We start from the raw sequence: 14,021 nt of genomic DNA on the forward strand, positions 1-14,021 counted from the left end.
GCCTCAAGTTGTTAGATCAGTTATCAAAACAATGTCTTTCCTCAGTGACTTCATTTTGAAGAGCTCAAACACCTCATTAATCAAATGCCTGTTAGGAGTTTCAAAAATATGCTTTTTTAAATAAAGCAGGCCTGTTGATGTATTTATTACAAAGCAAATGTGGTAAATGGTTTTGTATGCAAAAGCAGAAGTGCAGCATGACTTTGAAGTTTGAAGGTCAGATACAGTAACCATTCTCATCAAGGTTCTTATGTCAGACTGCATCTTCCGGTTTACATCTGAGTTTAGGAGGAGGAAGAAAGAGAATTAAAAAGAAAAAAAAATTGAGTCAACCAGTTCTGTGACAACTTAAGAAGAACTGGCACAATATCATTCACCTGCTTTCCTTTAAAAATCTACTAATACCCTATCTCCCACAAAATGAAAAGTCTGCCAGGGACACACAGAGCTTCATTCTGCTTTTCAACTTTGATTTTCCTGATGAAAAAACCAATCTACTTAAGTCAGCAACAATTTTATATTAAAAAACCTAATGTCATCTTCTCCATCTTCACAGATGTTTCAAACCCTTTTCATTTCAGAAAGCTAGAGGATTTTCTTTATTTTAAAGCAGTATAGATTCAACTGCAGAAGCAAATCAGAGGATTTTGCATTGGTATTTTTCCAGGCATCAGAGAATTTATCCTTCACCATTCCATATTGCCAGCAACTTTAGGATACAAAACTCAACAGCTGGGCCTGAAGACAAACTAATATGCTTTGAACACAAGAGCCTGATCCATGTCAAAAAAGAAAAATAAAATATATGAAGCATGTTTTACATGCCTACCTCAAAGACAAAAAACCAACAGAGATTTCTTTTTAACACCACCACCACGTTTAAATACAGTGAAATTGACAACAGTTCCCAGTACAACACTGAGCTATAAACAATCCCCTCTCACACATAAATAACAGAGACATTATACAAAGCAGACAGGAACATGGACGGATGTACACAAAATAAACACATTCAAACTTACCCCACTCCAGATACTCAAGGATGTTCTTCTCTCTTCTCAGAGGGGAATTATTACATTCATCATAAAGGCAGATGAGTATATCCAGCAAGGTTTCCACACTGAAGCATTGCCCATTAGTCTGTGTTGGCCCATCCAAAATAAACTGCTCCAACTGCTTCAAACGCACTTCTCCAGACATGGTTGTTTCAGTTTGCATTGGGGTTTCTTTTTTAATGATTATTATTACTTTGTCAGAAAAACAATAACAACAACAAAAAAAAAACTTTTGAGGGTTTTGTTGTTTAAAAAGAAGTCAACAGTATTTTTAACAAGTGTCAAACTGTGGCAGTCCTTAATTGCCAGCCCACCTCGGTGTTCCCAGCCTGAAACTAAACCCTTGGAGTTTCAGACACACACATACAGTGTGGATATCTGTGTATGCATGACACTTAAGAGAAGAAGACAGCTATCATAAAAAAAATTAATAGCCTTAGTAAGAAGTGGGGCAAAAATATATACAGGCATTCCTGATGCTTTAACAATAATAATTGCACTCAAATTCAACCGAGACTGCCTGACACCGATTTCACCGTGCGTGCCCAGGCACACGCACTTATATATTTAAGAAGGTCTTCTCCTTCATTCCCAATGCAGATCATGCAGCGCGATCCTGCGAGGAGCCCCGCCGCAGCACCACGGGCTAACAGCCCCTCCGGTTCCGCTTCCCAGAACGGATGGGAAGGGAAAAACAGATGTATTTACGTATTTATATAAGCGAAAGGCAGCAGAAACGAGGGCGCACACCGGCGGGAGGGAGAGAGGGAGGGATGAGGGGCCGCGCAGCCCCGCCGCCCCCCGCCGCCTCCCCCGGCCCCGGCAGCGCCTCAGCGGCCACCGCGGGGTGGGGCGCAGCCCCCCCTCCTCAGAGCGCAGCCACGTCCTGCCCCGGGCAGCCTTTCCCTTCCTCCTCCTCCTCCTTACCGAGTCTCCTTTTAAGGCTTTTCAGTGATTCAAAAAAACTAAAGTCTTCATTGTCGCCCCCTTCTCCTCCGCTGCGCCAAGGGGCGGCGGGCGGGACGCGCGCCCCGACACACCGGCAAAAGCGCTCCGAGCCCTGTCAAATCCTTCCCATGGCTGCGGCGGCTGCTGCTGCTGCGGAGACGGCGCCCTCCTCCTCCTCCTCCACCCGGTGCGCGTCCTGGGGCGGAGGGAAAGCGCCGGCGTCTCCGCTCCGGCCGCACGCTGCGGCCCGGGAGGCCCCCGACGACGGCGGCGGCGGCGGCTTCACTCCCGGCGGCGCGATGGTGTCCCGGCTTCGCCCCCCCGGGCAAAGGGCATCCTCGGGCGGTGCGTGTGCGGGGTGTGTGTGTGTGCGTGCGCGGGGCGGCGGGGAGGGGTAGCGGCGGCGCCCTCCCTCCCCGGCTCGCTCGCTCCCTCCCTCCGCTTCCGCGCCCTCCTCTCCCCCGCCGCTCCCTCCCTCCCTCTTTCCTTCCCTCCCTCCCTCCTTCCCTCCCTCCCGCGGTCACACGCGGCAGCCGCCGCCGCCGCCGAGCGCGCAGCAGCCCAACATGGCGGCCACGGCGGGGGGGAGCCGCCGCCGAGCGCCGCCGCAGCGCGGGGAGCCGAGCCCGGGGCCGCCGCTACTGATGGGATTGAGGGGAGGAGGGGATGCTGCAGCAGGGAATGCAGGGATACGGGCGGACCCACGGATACGGGAGGGAGAGAGGGCGGGAGCGGGGAGGCCGCAGCGCAGCTCCCCGCAGGCTGTGGCCGCCCGGGCTGGGCTATCCCGGGCGGACCCGCCCGGCCGGCCGGGGATCCCTCCGGGCTGTGCCCCGAGCCGAGGGGAGCAGCCGCCGCCGTTGCCCGGCCCGGTTCCGCTCAGCCGCCTCGCCGGCAATAAGGCCTTCGATTAAAAATCCCGGCCTGGTTATGGAGGGCGGGCAGGGGGAGCAGCGCCTGCCTGCTCTTCCAAGCGGATCTGCCGAGCTCCAGGTGCGAGCAGGGACTCCGGCTCCCTCACGCTTCGGGGCCTTAAAAACGTGACAGAAAATGCGTCGGCTCTTGGGGGTTCTGTCCCCGCTGGCGGATTGCCTCCCCTCATCGAGGAGCCCGCCGTGCCACCAGGGTACACGCCGGGGAAACAAGCTCATTTCGCGGGCATTTCAAACCCATAGCCTTTAAGAGAGCTGGAGGATTTTCTTGTTAAACGTGTTTTATTTCGAGGCGGTATAGACTCAACTGCAGAAGCACATCAGAGGATTTTGCGCTGATGTCTTCCCAGGGCTGCCTGTGGGGTGGGAAATGGCAGCTGCCCACCTGCACACCGTGGCAGTTCCCCTGGCCAAAGGTGTCAGGGATGGGCTGTGGTGCTCAGGGCATCGAGTGTCATCTCTAAGACAAGGTGTAACTTCAGTTCGTCCTTCCTCAGAAGCCAGGTGAAAGGGGAGGAGGCCCATACAGCCTCCAAAGGTCACTGGCTGTGGGTGAACTTGAACATTCTCCTGAAGCCAGGTCCTGCGTCTTCTGGAGTTCAAGGGAAGGAAAAAGCTCAGGCATCTGCTTCCTCAGTTCAGTAACCAACAGATGGCCCTCCACTGGGTCAAGCAGCTATATAACACCTTTTTTTTAAAAAAACTGGCCTTTTTACCAGCCAATACAAAACATCAACAGTCTTACATATCTAGTAAGATGTAATACACATTATGATTAAAGTTCCATATGTTTGTTCAGAATCACTCAGCTGTAAGTAAAGTCACTGGTGCAAAGCTAGAGAGGACAGTGACTCTCACCCTTTGTGTGCAGAATGGCAGAGCAAACTCTTGGCAAATGAAGAAATGTGCAGAGAATTTAATTCTAAAAATTCAAAAACCCTCCAAGAAGTGTTAGAAACCACTACAACTGTAAGTGATCTTGAGATGGGTAGAAGGCAGGATTAGATTGAGGATTAAGCTAATAAAGAGAGGGTTTCCTTCCTGTGCTGGGGTAAGCCCTTGGGATGACAAGAGCCCTATGCCAGGCTTTGGGGTGCTGCTGGTCCTTGACTGCTGCAGTCCCGGCAGTGCCTCTGTGGCAGGAGCCGGCTCCAAAGCTGTGGCACACAGGCAGGCAGTTTCACAGTGAGAGTAAGGCATTTCCTGCTGGCTCTCCGCTGAACTTGTGGAAATTGGGATTGAAGCTGGGGGTGGGGGATGCCTGATGACAGCAATAAAAATAAATTGCTATTGCAGGGGTAGGTGGCCTAGATCAGATAGCACTTCCTATAGGGGTTGGAGACACGTCATCCAAGTTCATCCCGAGCACAGATTAACCATTAATAGGGTTGCAGAGGGAAAATGGAGAAGACTAAGAGTTAAAGGGATGTTAGCTCTTTGGACTTTGGCACTGCTTGGTAGGTGAAGGGAGCTGAAGAACCAATGCCAGAGATATGATGGGTGTGGATATTTCACTTATTTACTTAGGTTACTGTGTTTTCCTTAGCCAATTATAAAGTCTTTCCTTGTTTTAACTGCAGACCAAGTGTTTGCAAACAAGGATAGATACCCAGCAAAGGCAGTCACTTTCTCTATATTTCTGGTTTTAAAAGTGAACCCTTGTTTCTGCCAACATTGCTTGACAGAAGTTTCACATCAAGCCAATATTTTCAATGTTCTTGTCAGCCTGAGTGAGGCTACAAGTAAAATTTAAGCTGCAGTTGAACACAAAATGCAGGAATTTTTTTGTTCTCATTTAATACCCTGTCCAGAAATAAAAGCACCTGCATAACAACTGGTGATACACCCATTGGGCTGTAGTCAGCTGTCGTGCCACAGAAGCTGTGAGGAACAGGTAACGCCAACAGTGACTGGTGGCACTTCTATTTGCTGGGAATTATTTGTGTACCAGATGAGTAATTCTCACAGTACACCCGTGGGACGTAAAAATATTTTCCCTGCCCTATAAGAAAGACTTTAGTCCAGAATATTTAGAAAACGAACAAAATAATTTAGTGTAACATGCCGAAATTCCTCTGCTCTTGTACATTCTGTCACTAAGACACCCTCTTCTAAAAATATACCAAATTTGTGCAAATATACCCCAGTATCTTTCATAATAATCATGTGTTTGTTTCGGCCTGTTCTTGTTTTAATAATATCACAATAATATTTTTGTCTTATTGCTTAGCTTTACAAATGTTTACAGTACCTACAACATAACTAATGATAATAAGGAATTCATATCTTACAATAAGTTAAGCAAGCTGATAGCAGCAGAGGGAATAGTGTAGAATGAGGAGGATGTGGTTGCAACAATGTGGTTTATATATAATAATATATATTCTGAGTGTTTCAATAGTTATTGTTGGTATAATAGAGTAAACAGCCTTTTCTCTTCAAGGACAAAAGTTTGTTGGTTTTGGTGAACTACTGTGGATATCTATTTTTGGTGTGCAAACCATTTCTAAAGTCGAGAAAGACCCCACATGCTTCCCAGCAGGTGAATAATGCTTGTGGCAGGTAGATCTGCTACATGCCCAGGGATAAGTCTCAAGAATGGTATCTATGCATTGACAAATTTTTGCAACCAGGCTTTTCTGTTCTCTAAAACTTCACTTTGTAGACACGTGTTGTTTGTACTGATACAACGTTTCATCTCCCAAGCCAAATTTTGTAGTATTCTGCAAAAACAGTTCGGGCACCCAATTTAGAGAGTGTGTTTATAGACGTGGGGTGGTACTATTTGAAAAGGGGTCCTACAGCTGTTGCCTGAACTGTAGTAATAACTTAGGTTATTGGAAGAGGTTGCAGGTAGCTGCAGATGGAGCACACAGTGGTTGCACTCTAGGAGGACACTGAAGACCAGCATGTGTGAATCGAGCAACACTTGTTCTATAATCTGTTTCACTGTAGTTTCACATAAATCTTGCTGCTGGGGCAAGCTTAATCCTAGTGAGCAGAGATCTCTTCACTGAAACTGCTGGCTGTTGCAGAACTTTAATTAGTCTCAATACCTATAATAATGCATTTAGTAACACGCTTTAGTGTTTTTAAAGATTTGTAAATCTACTATTCTTTCCCTCTCTAACTGCCTTGCCAAGACCTATTTCTCCTGTGAGGTTTACAGGAAAGTCCAACTACAAGCACTAAATGGTACCTGGCAAAATTGATGCTTACTATTTACCTAATCCCAAAACAATGATCGTAAATGCATATGTATATATAGGCATTGTAAATATGGAATTATCTTTCTCTTCCCTCATGCTTCTTTTATTGGTCTTTGGAGTCTTATTTATAGTCCTAACGATTTTCTGTGAATGGCTGAACTAAATAATTTTACCTCAGAGAGAAATTGCATCATGCCGATCTCACTACAGTGGATCTGTACTGGCCTCATCCCCCTGGTTTTAGTCTTTATTTAAAACTAATGAGAATGTGACCACCACCAGCATACAATTTTCTGTGAAGAGTGAAGCAGGTTTGACCCTGCTGAAGTATCCAGGGGTGCTGTGCTCTGAACAGAAACAAGATAGCCTCTGTGATTAAATATGAGGAGAGGAAGTAATGGAATTACATTTATAACTGTGAAATTGCTATAATTTGAATCCTGCTTTTATGATGCAGACTAGGAACTGACCAAAGTCACGTCTCATTCTGACCTCCAACTAGGACCCTGTGTTTGCACTCTGACAATGCTGTTTCATCTCTCAATGTGTTGTTTTCTTCCTGTGAAAGTGGGGCCAAGGCTGCCAAAGCTCTTAGGGCTGCTGTAAACCTTAATTAATGTCAGTGTAGCAGTCTGAGATTCTTTTCTTATTTTCCTTTCTTCAGTAACATAAATCTGAGACTGTTATTTTATTTTCTCTCTTGTTTTTGTAGTCTGTAATTGTCTGCAACTTTTCAAGCCTTCGGTCCCCCCATAAATCCGGTTCTTTCCTGTGGATTTCTCTACCTTTGCTGATACTTTATTCCACTGTGTCCAGAATCTGTTACCTATCATGCCATCTTTAAAACTTGAATTTGCCTCAAGATAATTCACTCCCTTAAATTAAGTTATTTAATGATATAGAACTCTTTCTCAGGCCAAGTGGCTTCTTAAACTGAAGAGTTCTGAAGAACCACATATTTGAAGACCACGTATTTACTTGTGAATCTGGATGGATGCAAATTTCTGCCACTGCCACAAAGTACAGATAATCCATTGAATCAAAAGGAGTGTGGATGCATTTATATTATCTGGCCGATGCCTATACAAAGCTAGTGTTGCTCAACTTACAACAGCAATAACTCAGCACAAGAGCTGCCTCTAAGCCTACTCTCTTTGCAGTGGTTCATAGTTTCTATTGATCATAATCAAAGCTTTCAATGTCTGTTGCTTTAGAACCAGTTCCTCTTCTGCTGGTGAACACTCAGTGCTGTATTATGGACTTTTTTTTATTAAAAGGGTGTACTTAGAGATTAATTCAGTGAGGATTTCACTGTGAAAGTGATTTTTAAAAAAGAGCTGCTACTGTCATGCAAGTAATATTGATGGAAGGGATGAGGAATGAGGAAACTCGTGACTAAGAGGTCTTTGATTGGGTGAGGAAACAGGATGAAATGAGGAAGAATGGGATAGATGAACGAGGGAGGGAACATGATGACTAACTTGGAAATCATATGGGAAGGAAGAGTGATTTAGAAAGGGGAAGTCAAGGACAGGGAGTTTGGCAAGAAAGAGGGAGTGAAGAGGGAGCAGGGAAAATATTTACTTGTAAAACCAGCAAATTCTGTACTTAGATGAGAACAAGACCAGAAAGAGCCTAATTTGGAATGTGAACCCAGGGTGGATGGAGCTGGATTAACTTTATATCAGAGAAAGGCTCAGAGTGTTTAGCTCATTACAAAGAGAATGCAAGAGATCACACACTGATCTCAATTTCCCCGAGACTGTGGAATTTTCATATTAGAAGTCTGACCTATTCAGTTGTTGTTTTAAAGTACGGTTTTGCTTTATTTGAATTTTAATGAAAGAATATTGATATATTGAAAACAGTGGTACCTCTATTTTATGTAGCTTATTTTTAACTTAAGGATTGGAAAAATAGCATCAAAGGTCTAAAATACCTATTTAATTGGGAGAATAGATACAGACAATGACAACAGATGCAATTCAGACAGAAGTCTGTTTTAATCAGAGGCAGGACACTTAAAGTAAAGAGGCACTCTCATCATGGTCTGCAGATTGAAATCACAGTGTTGTGGCTTATCAACAGCTGGCATTTTGAGTTTGTTTGCTAAATTTTATTTGGAAGGAGAGGCAGCAAGCCCCACCTCTCCCTTCATGGATTAAATTTGCAATCAGTCATCACATTTTAAGTAAGTGATGGCAGTAGCACAGGTAACAATGACTAGAAACCAGCATTTCTATTGTTTGCCAGTACTACATTTGCAGATTGAGTCCTTCTGCAGTGAAAACCAACAGGAAAAATTTAAATGCTCTGTAAAATTTGAGACACTTGTGGAAAACATTTTTTGTAAGTAAAGACATCTTGCCACTCAGCCAGTAACTTCAGGTCATCCCCAAAACAGAAGAAAATCTTGAAATCATGGAACCATGGAATGGTTGGGGTTGAAGGGGCCTGAAAGATCGTCCAGTTCCAACCCCTCTGCCATGGGCAGAGACACCTTCCACCACACTGCTCAAAGCCCCATCCAGTCTGATCTTGAACACTTCCAGGGACAAGGCATCCACAGCTCTGTGCAACCTGTGCCAGCCCCTCATCATTTTCAGAGTGAAGAATTTCTTTCTAACATCTAATTCAACCAGTTTAAAATGTTATGTACTGTTCAGTAATGATCCCAATCAGGCCAATGCCAAAAAAAGCCTCCTTGATCTCAGCAAGAGCATAAGTGAACTCATAATTCCTTCTGAAACAAACAAAACCTTTTGGACTTGGTTTTATGAAAAATAAGAGTGGTTTATATCTTTGCATGATGTCAACCATTTTTCTTTGTAAACTGTCACTGCACAAATTAAGATATATAATTATATGGAAAGGTTAGAAGTGTGATTACAAGTGGCTTTTGAGGTAGAGAAAGGCAAATATTTGTACTAGTTTAATCAAAAAGTGTGAACATAACACTGGCTCGGATCCCCGTGTGTGGATAGCACTGGGAATAATTCTCCTTGTGGGAGGAGGTGCTGGCCAGTGGTACAGCTTTGTTTTGTTGATAGTTCTCCCTGGGTGAATGGAACCTCCCTGAGAGAGGTGAGAGCAGATCTGCTGGCAGGAGTGCTCCCTACCTGCATCCAGGCAGGGGGGCGAGGTCAGCCATGCATCACTTTGTCAGTGTTTCGAGTAACCCAGCTCACCTCAGCTGAGATAAGCTGGGCTTTACTTAGGCCTCCTTTAGACATCAGAAGGAGGGGCAGCCTCCAACACATGGGCAAAGACAAGCACTGGAGGTTGTGTCATGGACAAGAACCTTTCCCAGAGGAGCATGCACAGATCAGGAAAAGAACATTGCTCTACAGCCACAGTCATTCAGGGGACAAATCTGTGTGACAGTGAATTTTTCTTAAGGCAGGAATGTTGCTATGGATTAATTCAACTCAATCAATCAAAGGGAAGACAAGGTCTAAAAGTACTAATTAAAAGTAAATATTTTCAATCAGAGTAAGTTTTAACAACTCGTAACTTGAAAGTAATTTGGCTGGTTTGCCTCAGGTTTTGCAAAAGTGACTAAAATAGACCTGGCAGGCTTCAGACTCAAGCAGCTTTCCAAGCCAAAGTTATGATGAAGGGATGGAAACAGGGTGCTATAACAGAAGCTAGCTTCAGCCTTAACCACAGAGATGTTGCTGCCTCCCCTTAACATCCCAAACTATGCCAAAACACACTGTAGGCAAATTAAAATCATTAAATGAAATGGAATGTTTCTAACACTTCAGTCAAGTAATGTCATAGAAACATTAATCATATTACAGCTATATGTCAAAACCTTTTCTTCCCCAGTGAGCTCAGAACACCAACAATTTCCATGTGTGGTGCATCAGGAGGAAGCAAGGTCCAGCTACATTCATCACCTGGAGTCCAGCATTTGCTGCCATCACTTTCTTGGCTTCCTCCTGAAACACAGGATTTCATTTTGGAGGCCACGAAAATTTGGTTTCCAATTTTCCAATGGAATTTGGTAATGAAAAACAATTTTTGAAGATGTTAGAAAGATTTATATTTTTATAATGAAGAGTGATAGCCACAGTTATGTTAAAAGAAGATGTCAGCAGTTACCAGCTGTTCTTATGGCTTTTCCAACAAAGTGAAGATTTTTTTCCTTGGCTGAATAATGAGGGAAGTTGCAAGTGGATGTATAATTAGCTTCCAGCTATGGCTAGCATAGCTCTACACAGCAGCGGTCCTACAGTCACTAATCTCACTGCTGTCTCCTACAGGAGGAGAAAATGAGCTGGGCCGAGGTCTCTGAACCTCATCCTCCCTCTGGTCAGGGACACTGACAGACCCAAGGTGCAGAGCCACAGGATATTCAATTTATTGCTCCCGTTTGCTTCAAGGCGTTTCCTAAGACCTAATTCCCTCCCCCTGCAGTAAAAGTGATAATAATAAAAAGGTCTATGATTCACAGTTGAAGCACTGTATCTTGCCTAAGTTAAACAAGTACCTAAGTGCTCTGCTGAGCTGGGGCCAAGGGTGGATTACTGAGAGAGCTGGGCAGTCTTCCCATCTCCAGCCAGTTCACCACGTAGTCTCAGGCTAATCGTGGAGTTTGCTGGGGCTTAGTTTCCTGCACATGTTTATCACAGAGTATCTGTTCTGACTGGTAAAGATAAGAAGATAATGAGGGAACATGAAAAATCATCAGAACATGGAAGAGGGAAAGTGCTGTAGAGAAAAACAGGCTTCTTGCATATTGGATATACACTGCATGTTCCATTCTCCTTATGGCTTTTCTTTAGTTTCTGGACTACTCAGTATTCATAAAAAAACATCAGGCAGCTTATTAACAGAGAGCTCACTTCCACTTTAAAAGGCAAGAGAGTGGTCTGAATCCCACCAGAACCAGTGGAAGGAGATCCAGCACTGCGTGCAAACAGCATTCCAGGGTGGCTCAAGCTGTGTTGCTGTCAAGCAGCCTCATCATCTTGGCGGCACTGGCCTGTTGTAGGGTGTGAATCCAGCAGATTTTGTTCAGGCTGTTGCCTTCATGCCATACAGCAGCCTGAAAAATGAACTCAGCCCTCTTTGTAATGGCTTATTAATAGGGAAATGGAACAACATCTTTGTCAGTCGGTGCCTGACCTGCACTGGGAGAGTTTCTTCTGATCAGATATGGAGCTTTTAAGGCTGTTTTGAATTTCTCTGATTCCTACCTGGCAGAAAATGGCCAGAGAAAGGGCAAGAGTGTCACTTTGGAGAGCTTTTTATTGATATGGGAGAGGCCTGGTTACCACATAATAGCTTGCAGGAACAGACTTTCCTTTTAACACTTTTTTCTACATGGAGATTTATATTTAGTTTTGCAAAGTTAGAGCAAAATAGCTTGGTGTATTGGATTGCAAGAGAGCTATCCTGAGTACATGTGTTTACTGTATCCTTTGATACAGAGGAAATTAGCATTAAAAAATCTTTACTAAAAATGGAGTGTGCCAGAAAATTAGTTTTGTTGTATAACAAACTGGCAGGAAAATATAAGCATGCTAATCCATCCTGTGCAAGTTAAGAGCGGAGGTAAGGTACTCTCCATTAACAACTGCTACCTGATGTTATAAACACAGTGGAGATTTTACTGCCACATAACACATTGCCACATTAATAGAATTGAGTGTGAAACCAGAAAACACCGATGCTACTTTTGTGGGTTTTGACAGTTCTGAAAGAGATTAAGCTCTTTTTTCTTTATAATAAGAGGCCATATTTTGTTTATCCATAGATAAAGCAGCACTGTAGTATGCTTCTGCTTCTGTGACCTCCTCAAAACCTTTTTGCAGGCATTTCCTGATTCCCGAGCTCTGCAGATTTAGAACCAAAAAAGACAGAAGAGCAGTGAGTATCAGCAATATTTCCTTTTTCTGTTATACACTTACCCGTCAGTCCAGAAGGAATTAGCACAGACTGAAATTACTATTTTTGCTCAGGTGTCCTTTCTGCAAGGCCAGAATTCCCAAATTCTAATCTCATCCCCAATTTTGACTTGCTTTCTGTGCATATAAGGTGTGAGGTGGCTGGGGCCAACGTGCAGGTAAGGGATACCCATGGGGAATGAGCTGTTTTCAACTCCTCCTGCATGACTGGGGAAATTTTTTACCTCTTTTGTGGTAAGTGAAGGGGAAAATGCAGTCAACTAAAATAAGAAATGAAAATACAGTCAATGGGAAGGGACTGTGGAAACAGGGTTGTAACTAGGACGTATCCCACATGAGTGGTTTTCAAGGCCCACCTTCTTTACTGGGAATCCACAGGAGAACAAACAATACAAGCCTATTCTGGTGATTTCCAGCGATGGAAAAGGTCTCCTGAGCTGTTTGCCAGTTGATATGGCAGCCCATGTTTACCTGACCCAAGGGTGCAGGTGAGGAATTGGTTAAGTAAAAAGTGTTCTTTGTCATCTCCTCTAGGGTAGGATGTGTGGGAAAATCTTAATCCTGACAAACAGCACATCCAGGGTTTGCCAGTCCTTAGCTGAAAACAAACTGTTTAGAGAAGACTTAATTCAAGGGCAAATACTATGACAGAAAGAGCAAATCCAAAAGATAAGTATGATATTTAAGACATAACTCAGTTGCAGGAAAAATCCACAACACTACAAATGCAGGCAGTGTCCACTGAAGGCATTTGGATGGAGGTTGGTCCTGGAGCTAATAAAAAAGGATATGATTCATCCTTTACAGAAACAACACTAAAATTTTTCATCAAATGATAAAAAACTTTCATGCATGAATTACATCAAAGTGGACACTCCATCAAGAGCATAAAGCCTGTTGCTTAGAGAGAGAGAATACATAGTGTGTAATTACAATATCACTGAAGACTATAGCTTATGTGTTTAGGTATGTCAGCTGTCCAGCTGCACTTAAGTATCTTTCAGCATATCCATTACATTTGCATACGATGTATGTAAATTAATATGTCCTTAACTCATACCTATTTCTGTATGCATAGATGCAGTATGCATGTAAATAAATGTATACATACATAGGTATGATATAAGCACATATTCATTCAGAGCATTTTAATATAGTTAAAAAACACTGTGCCAAAAATGTACACCATCTGTTTTCAATCAAAAGAGCCTATTTCAGAGGAAGGGAGTGTTGTCTGGTGATCAGAGCGGGGGAACTTAAGAGTCAGGACTCACGGATTCCATTCCTGAATCTGCCAGGACTTGGCTGCAAAGTTTTGACAAGATCTGTGATTCCTGTGTACCCTGGTTTCCCCGTTTGCAAAACAGAGCAGTATCTACTCCTAGAATGTAGCAGTGGAAAACATAATTAGTATATGCTTGGATAAATACAGGAATTCTTGTTATGTCATCATGGTATGTTTGAAGAGTGGAATTTAATTGAAAAATACTGTACAGGATTTGTTTTAGAGACATACATGGCAACTGAGTGTATAATTACAGCTATTTGTACACACTTAGATTGCCTAATTTTTGAATGATAGTACCTGTAATAAAATTAATGGGGAGAAAATGGTGCTTAACACTTTATGAACCCAGCCAGTCCTGTAAAAGTTTTCACACTCTCTTGAACAGGGTTTCCACGGTGACAGCTGTACACCAGTGAGTGAAATATGTGCTGTACCTAATTTTCATCCTGAAATAGGAAAATACAAGTGAGTATTGGGATTTTCTGGCAGGTTCCATGCAGAGAAAACCTAGCTCCACTGAAGACAATTACAATACTCCTAATTAATGTAATTAGGACAAGACTTCACCCCATCCACTTCCTGAACTTCAGTGCATCCCTTTCAGGAATAGAGCAGGGATTGAAATGCCCATCCCACAGAGCTTCCTCTTGGGCATGCTGGCACTGTGGCACAGG

General features: G+C 43.6%; 2 protein-coding genes across 8 annotated transcripts in view; one reads left to right on the forward strand and one right to left on the reverse strand.

The window, feature by feature from the left end:
* CDC42BPA (CDC42 binding protein kinase alpha) overlaps positions 1-2,441 on the reverse strand; it is a 180,341-nt gene extending 177,900 nt beyond the window's left edge. For 2 of the 5 annotated variants that reach the window (XM_063391146.1, XM_063391145.1), the window contains exons 1-2: positions 1,983-2,429; positions 1,023-1,247 (exon numbers count right to left, since the gene is read on the reverse strand). In XM_063391146.1, the coding sequence (XP_063247216.1) occupies positions 1,023-1,218 (196 nt within the window). In that variant the 5' untranslated portion in view covers positions 1,219-1,247; positions 1,983-2,429. Of the gene's footprint in view, positions 1-1,022; positions 1,248-1,982 lie in introns of all 5 variants that reach the window. The other 3 variants (XM_063391149.1, XM_063391147.1, XM_063391148.1) reach the window with 3 other exon arrangements.
* Positions 2,210-14,021, forward strand: part of XDH (xanthine dehydrogenase) — a 109,661-nt gene continuing 97,849 nt past the window's right edge. The window contains exons 1-2 of one of the 3 annotated variants that reach the window (XM_063391152.1): positions 2,211-2,348; positions 11,967-12,021. The gene's annotated coding sequence lies outside the window, so the exon portion shown is untranslated. Of the gene's footprint in view, positions 2,349-11,966; positions 12,022-14,021 lie in introns of all 3 variants that reach the window. The other 2 variants (XM_063391151.1, XM_063391153.1) reach the window with 2 other exon arrangements.

This window comes from Prinia subflava, chromosome 2 (assembly GCF_021018805.1).
Source record: "Prinia subflava isolate CZ2003 ecotype Zambia chromosome 2, Cam_Psub_1.2, whole genome shotgun sequence".
Taxonomy (NCBI): Eukaryota; Metazoa; Chordata; class Aves; order Passeriformes; family Cisticolidae; genus Prinia; species Prinia subflava.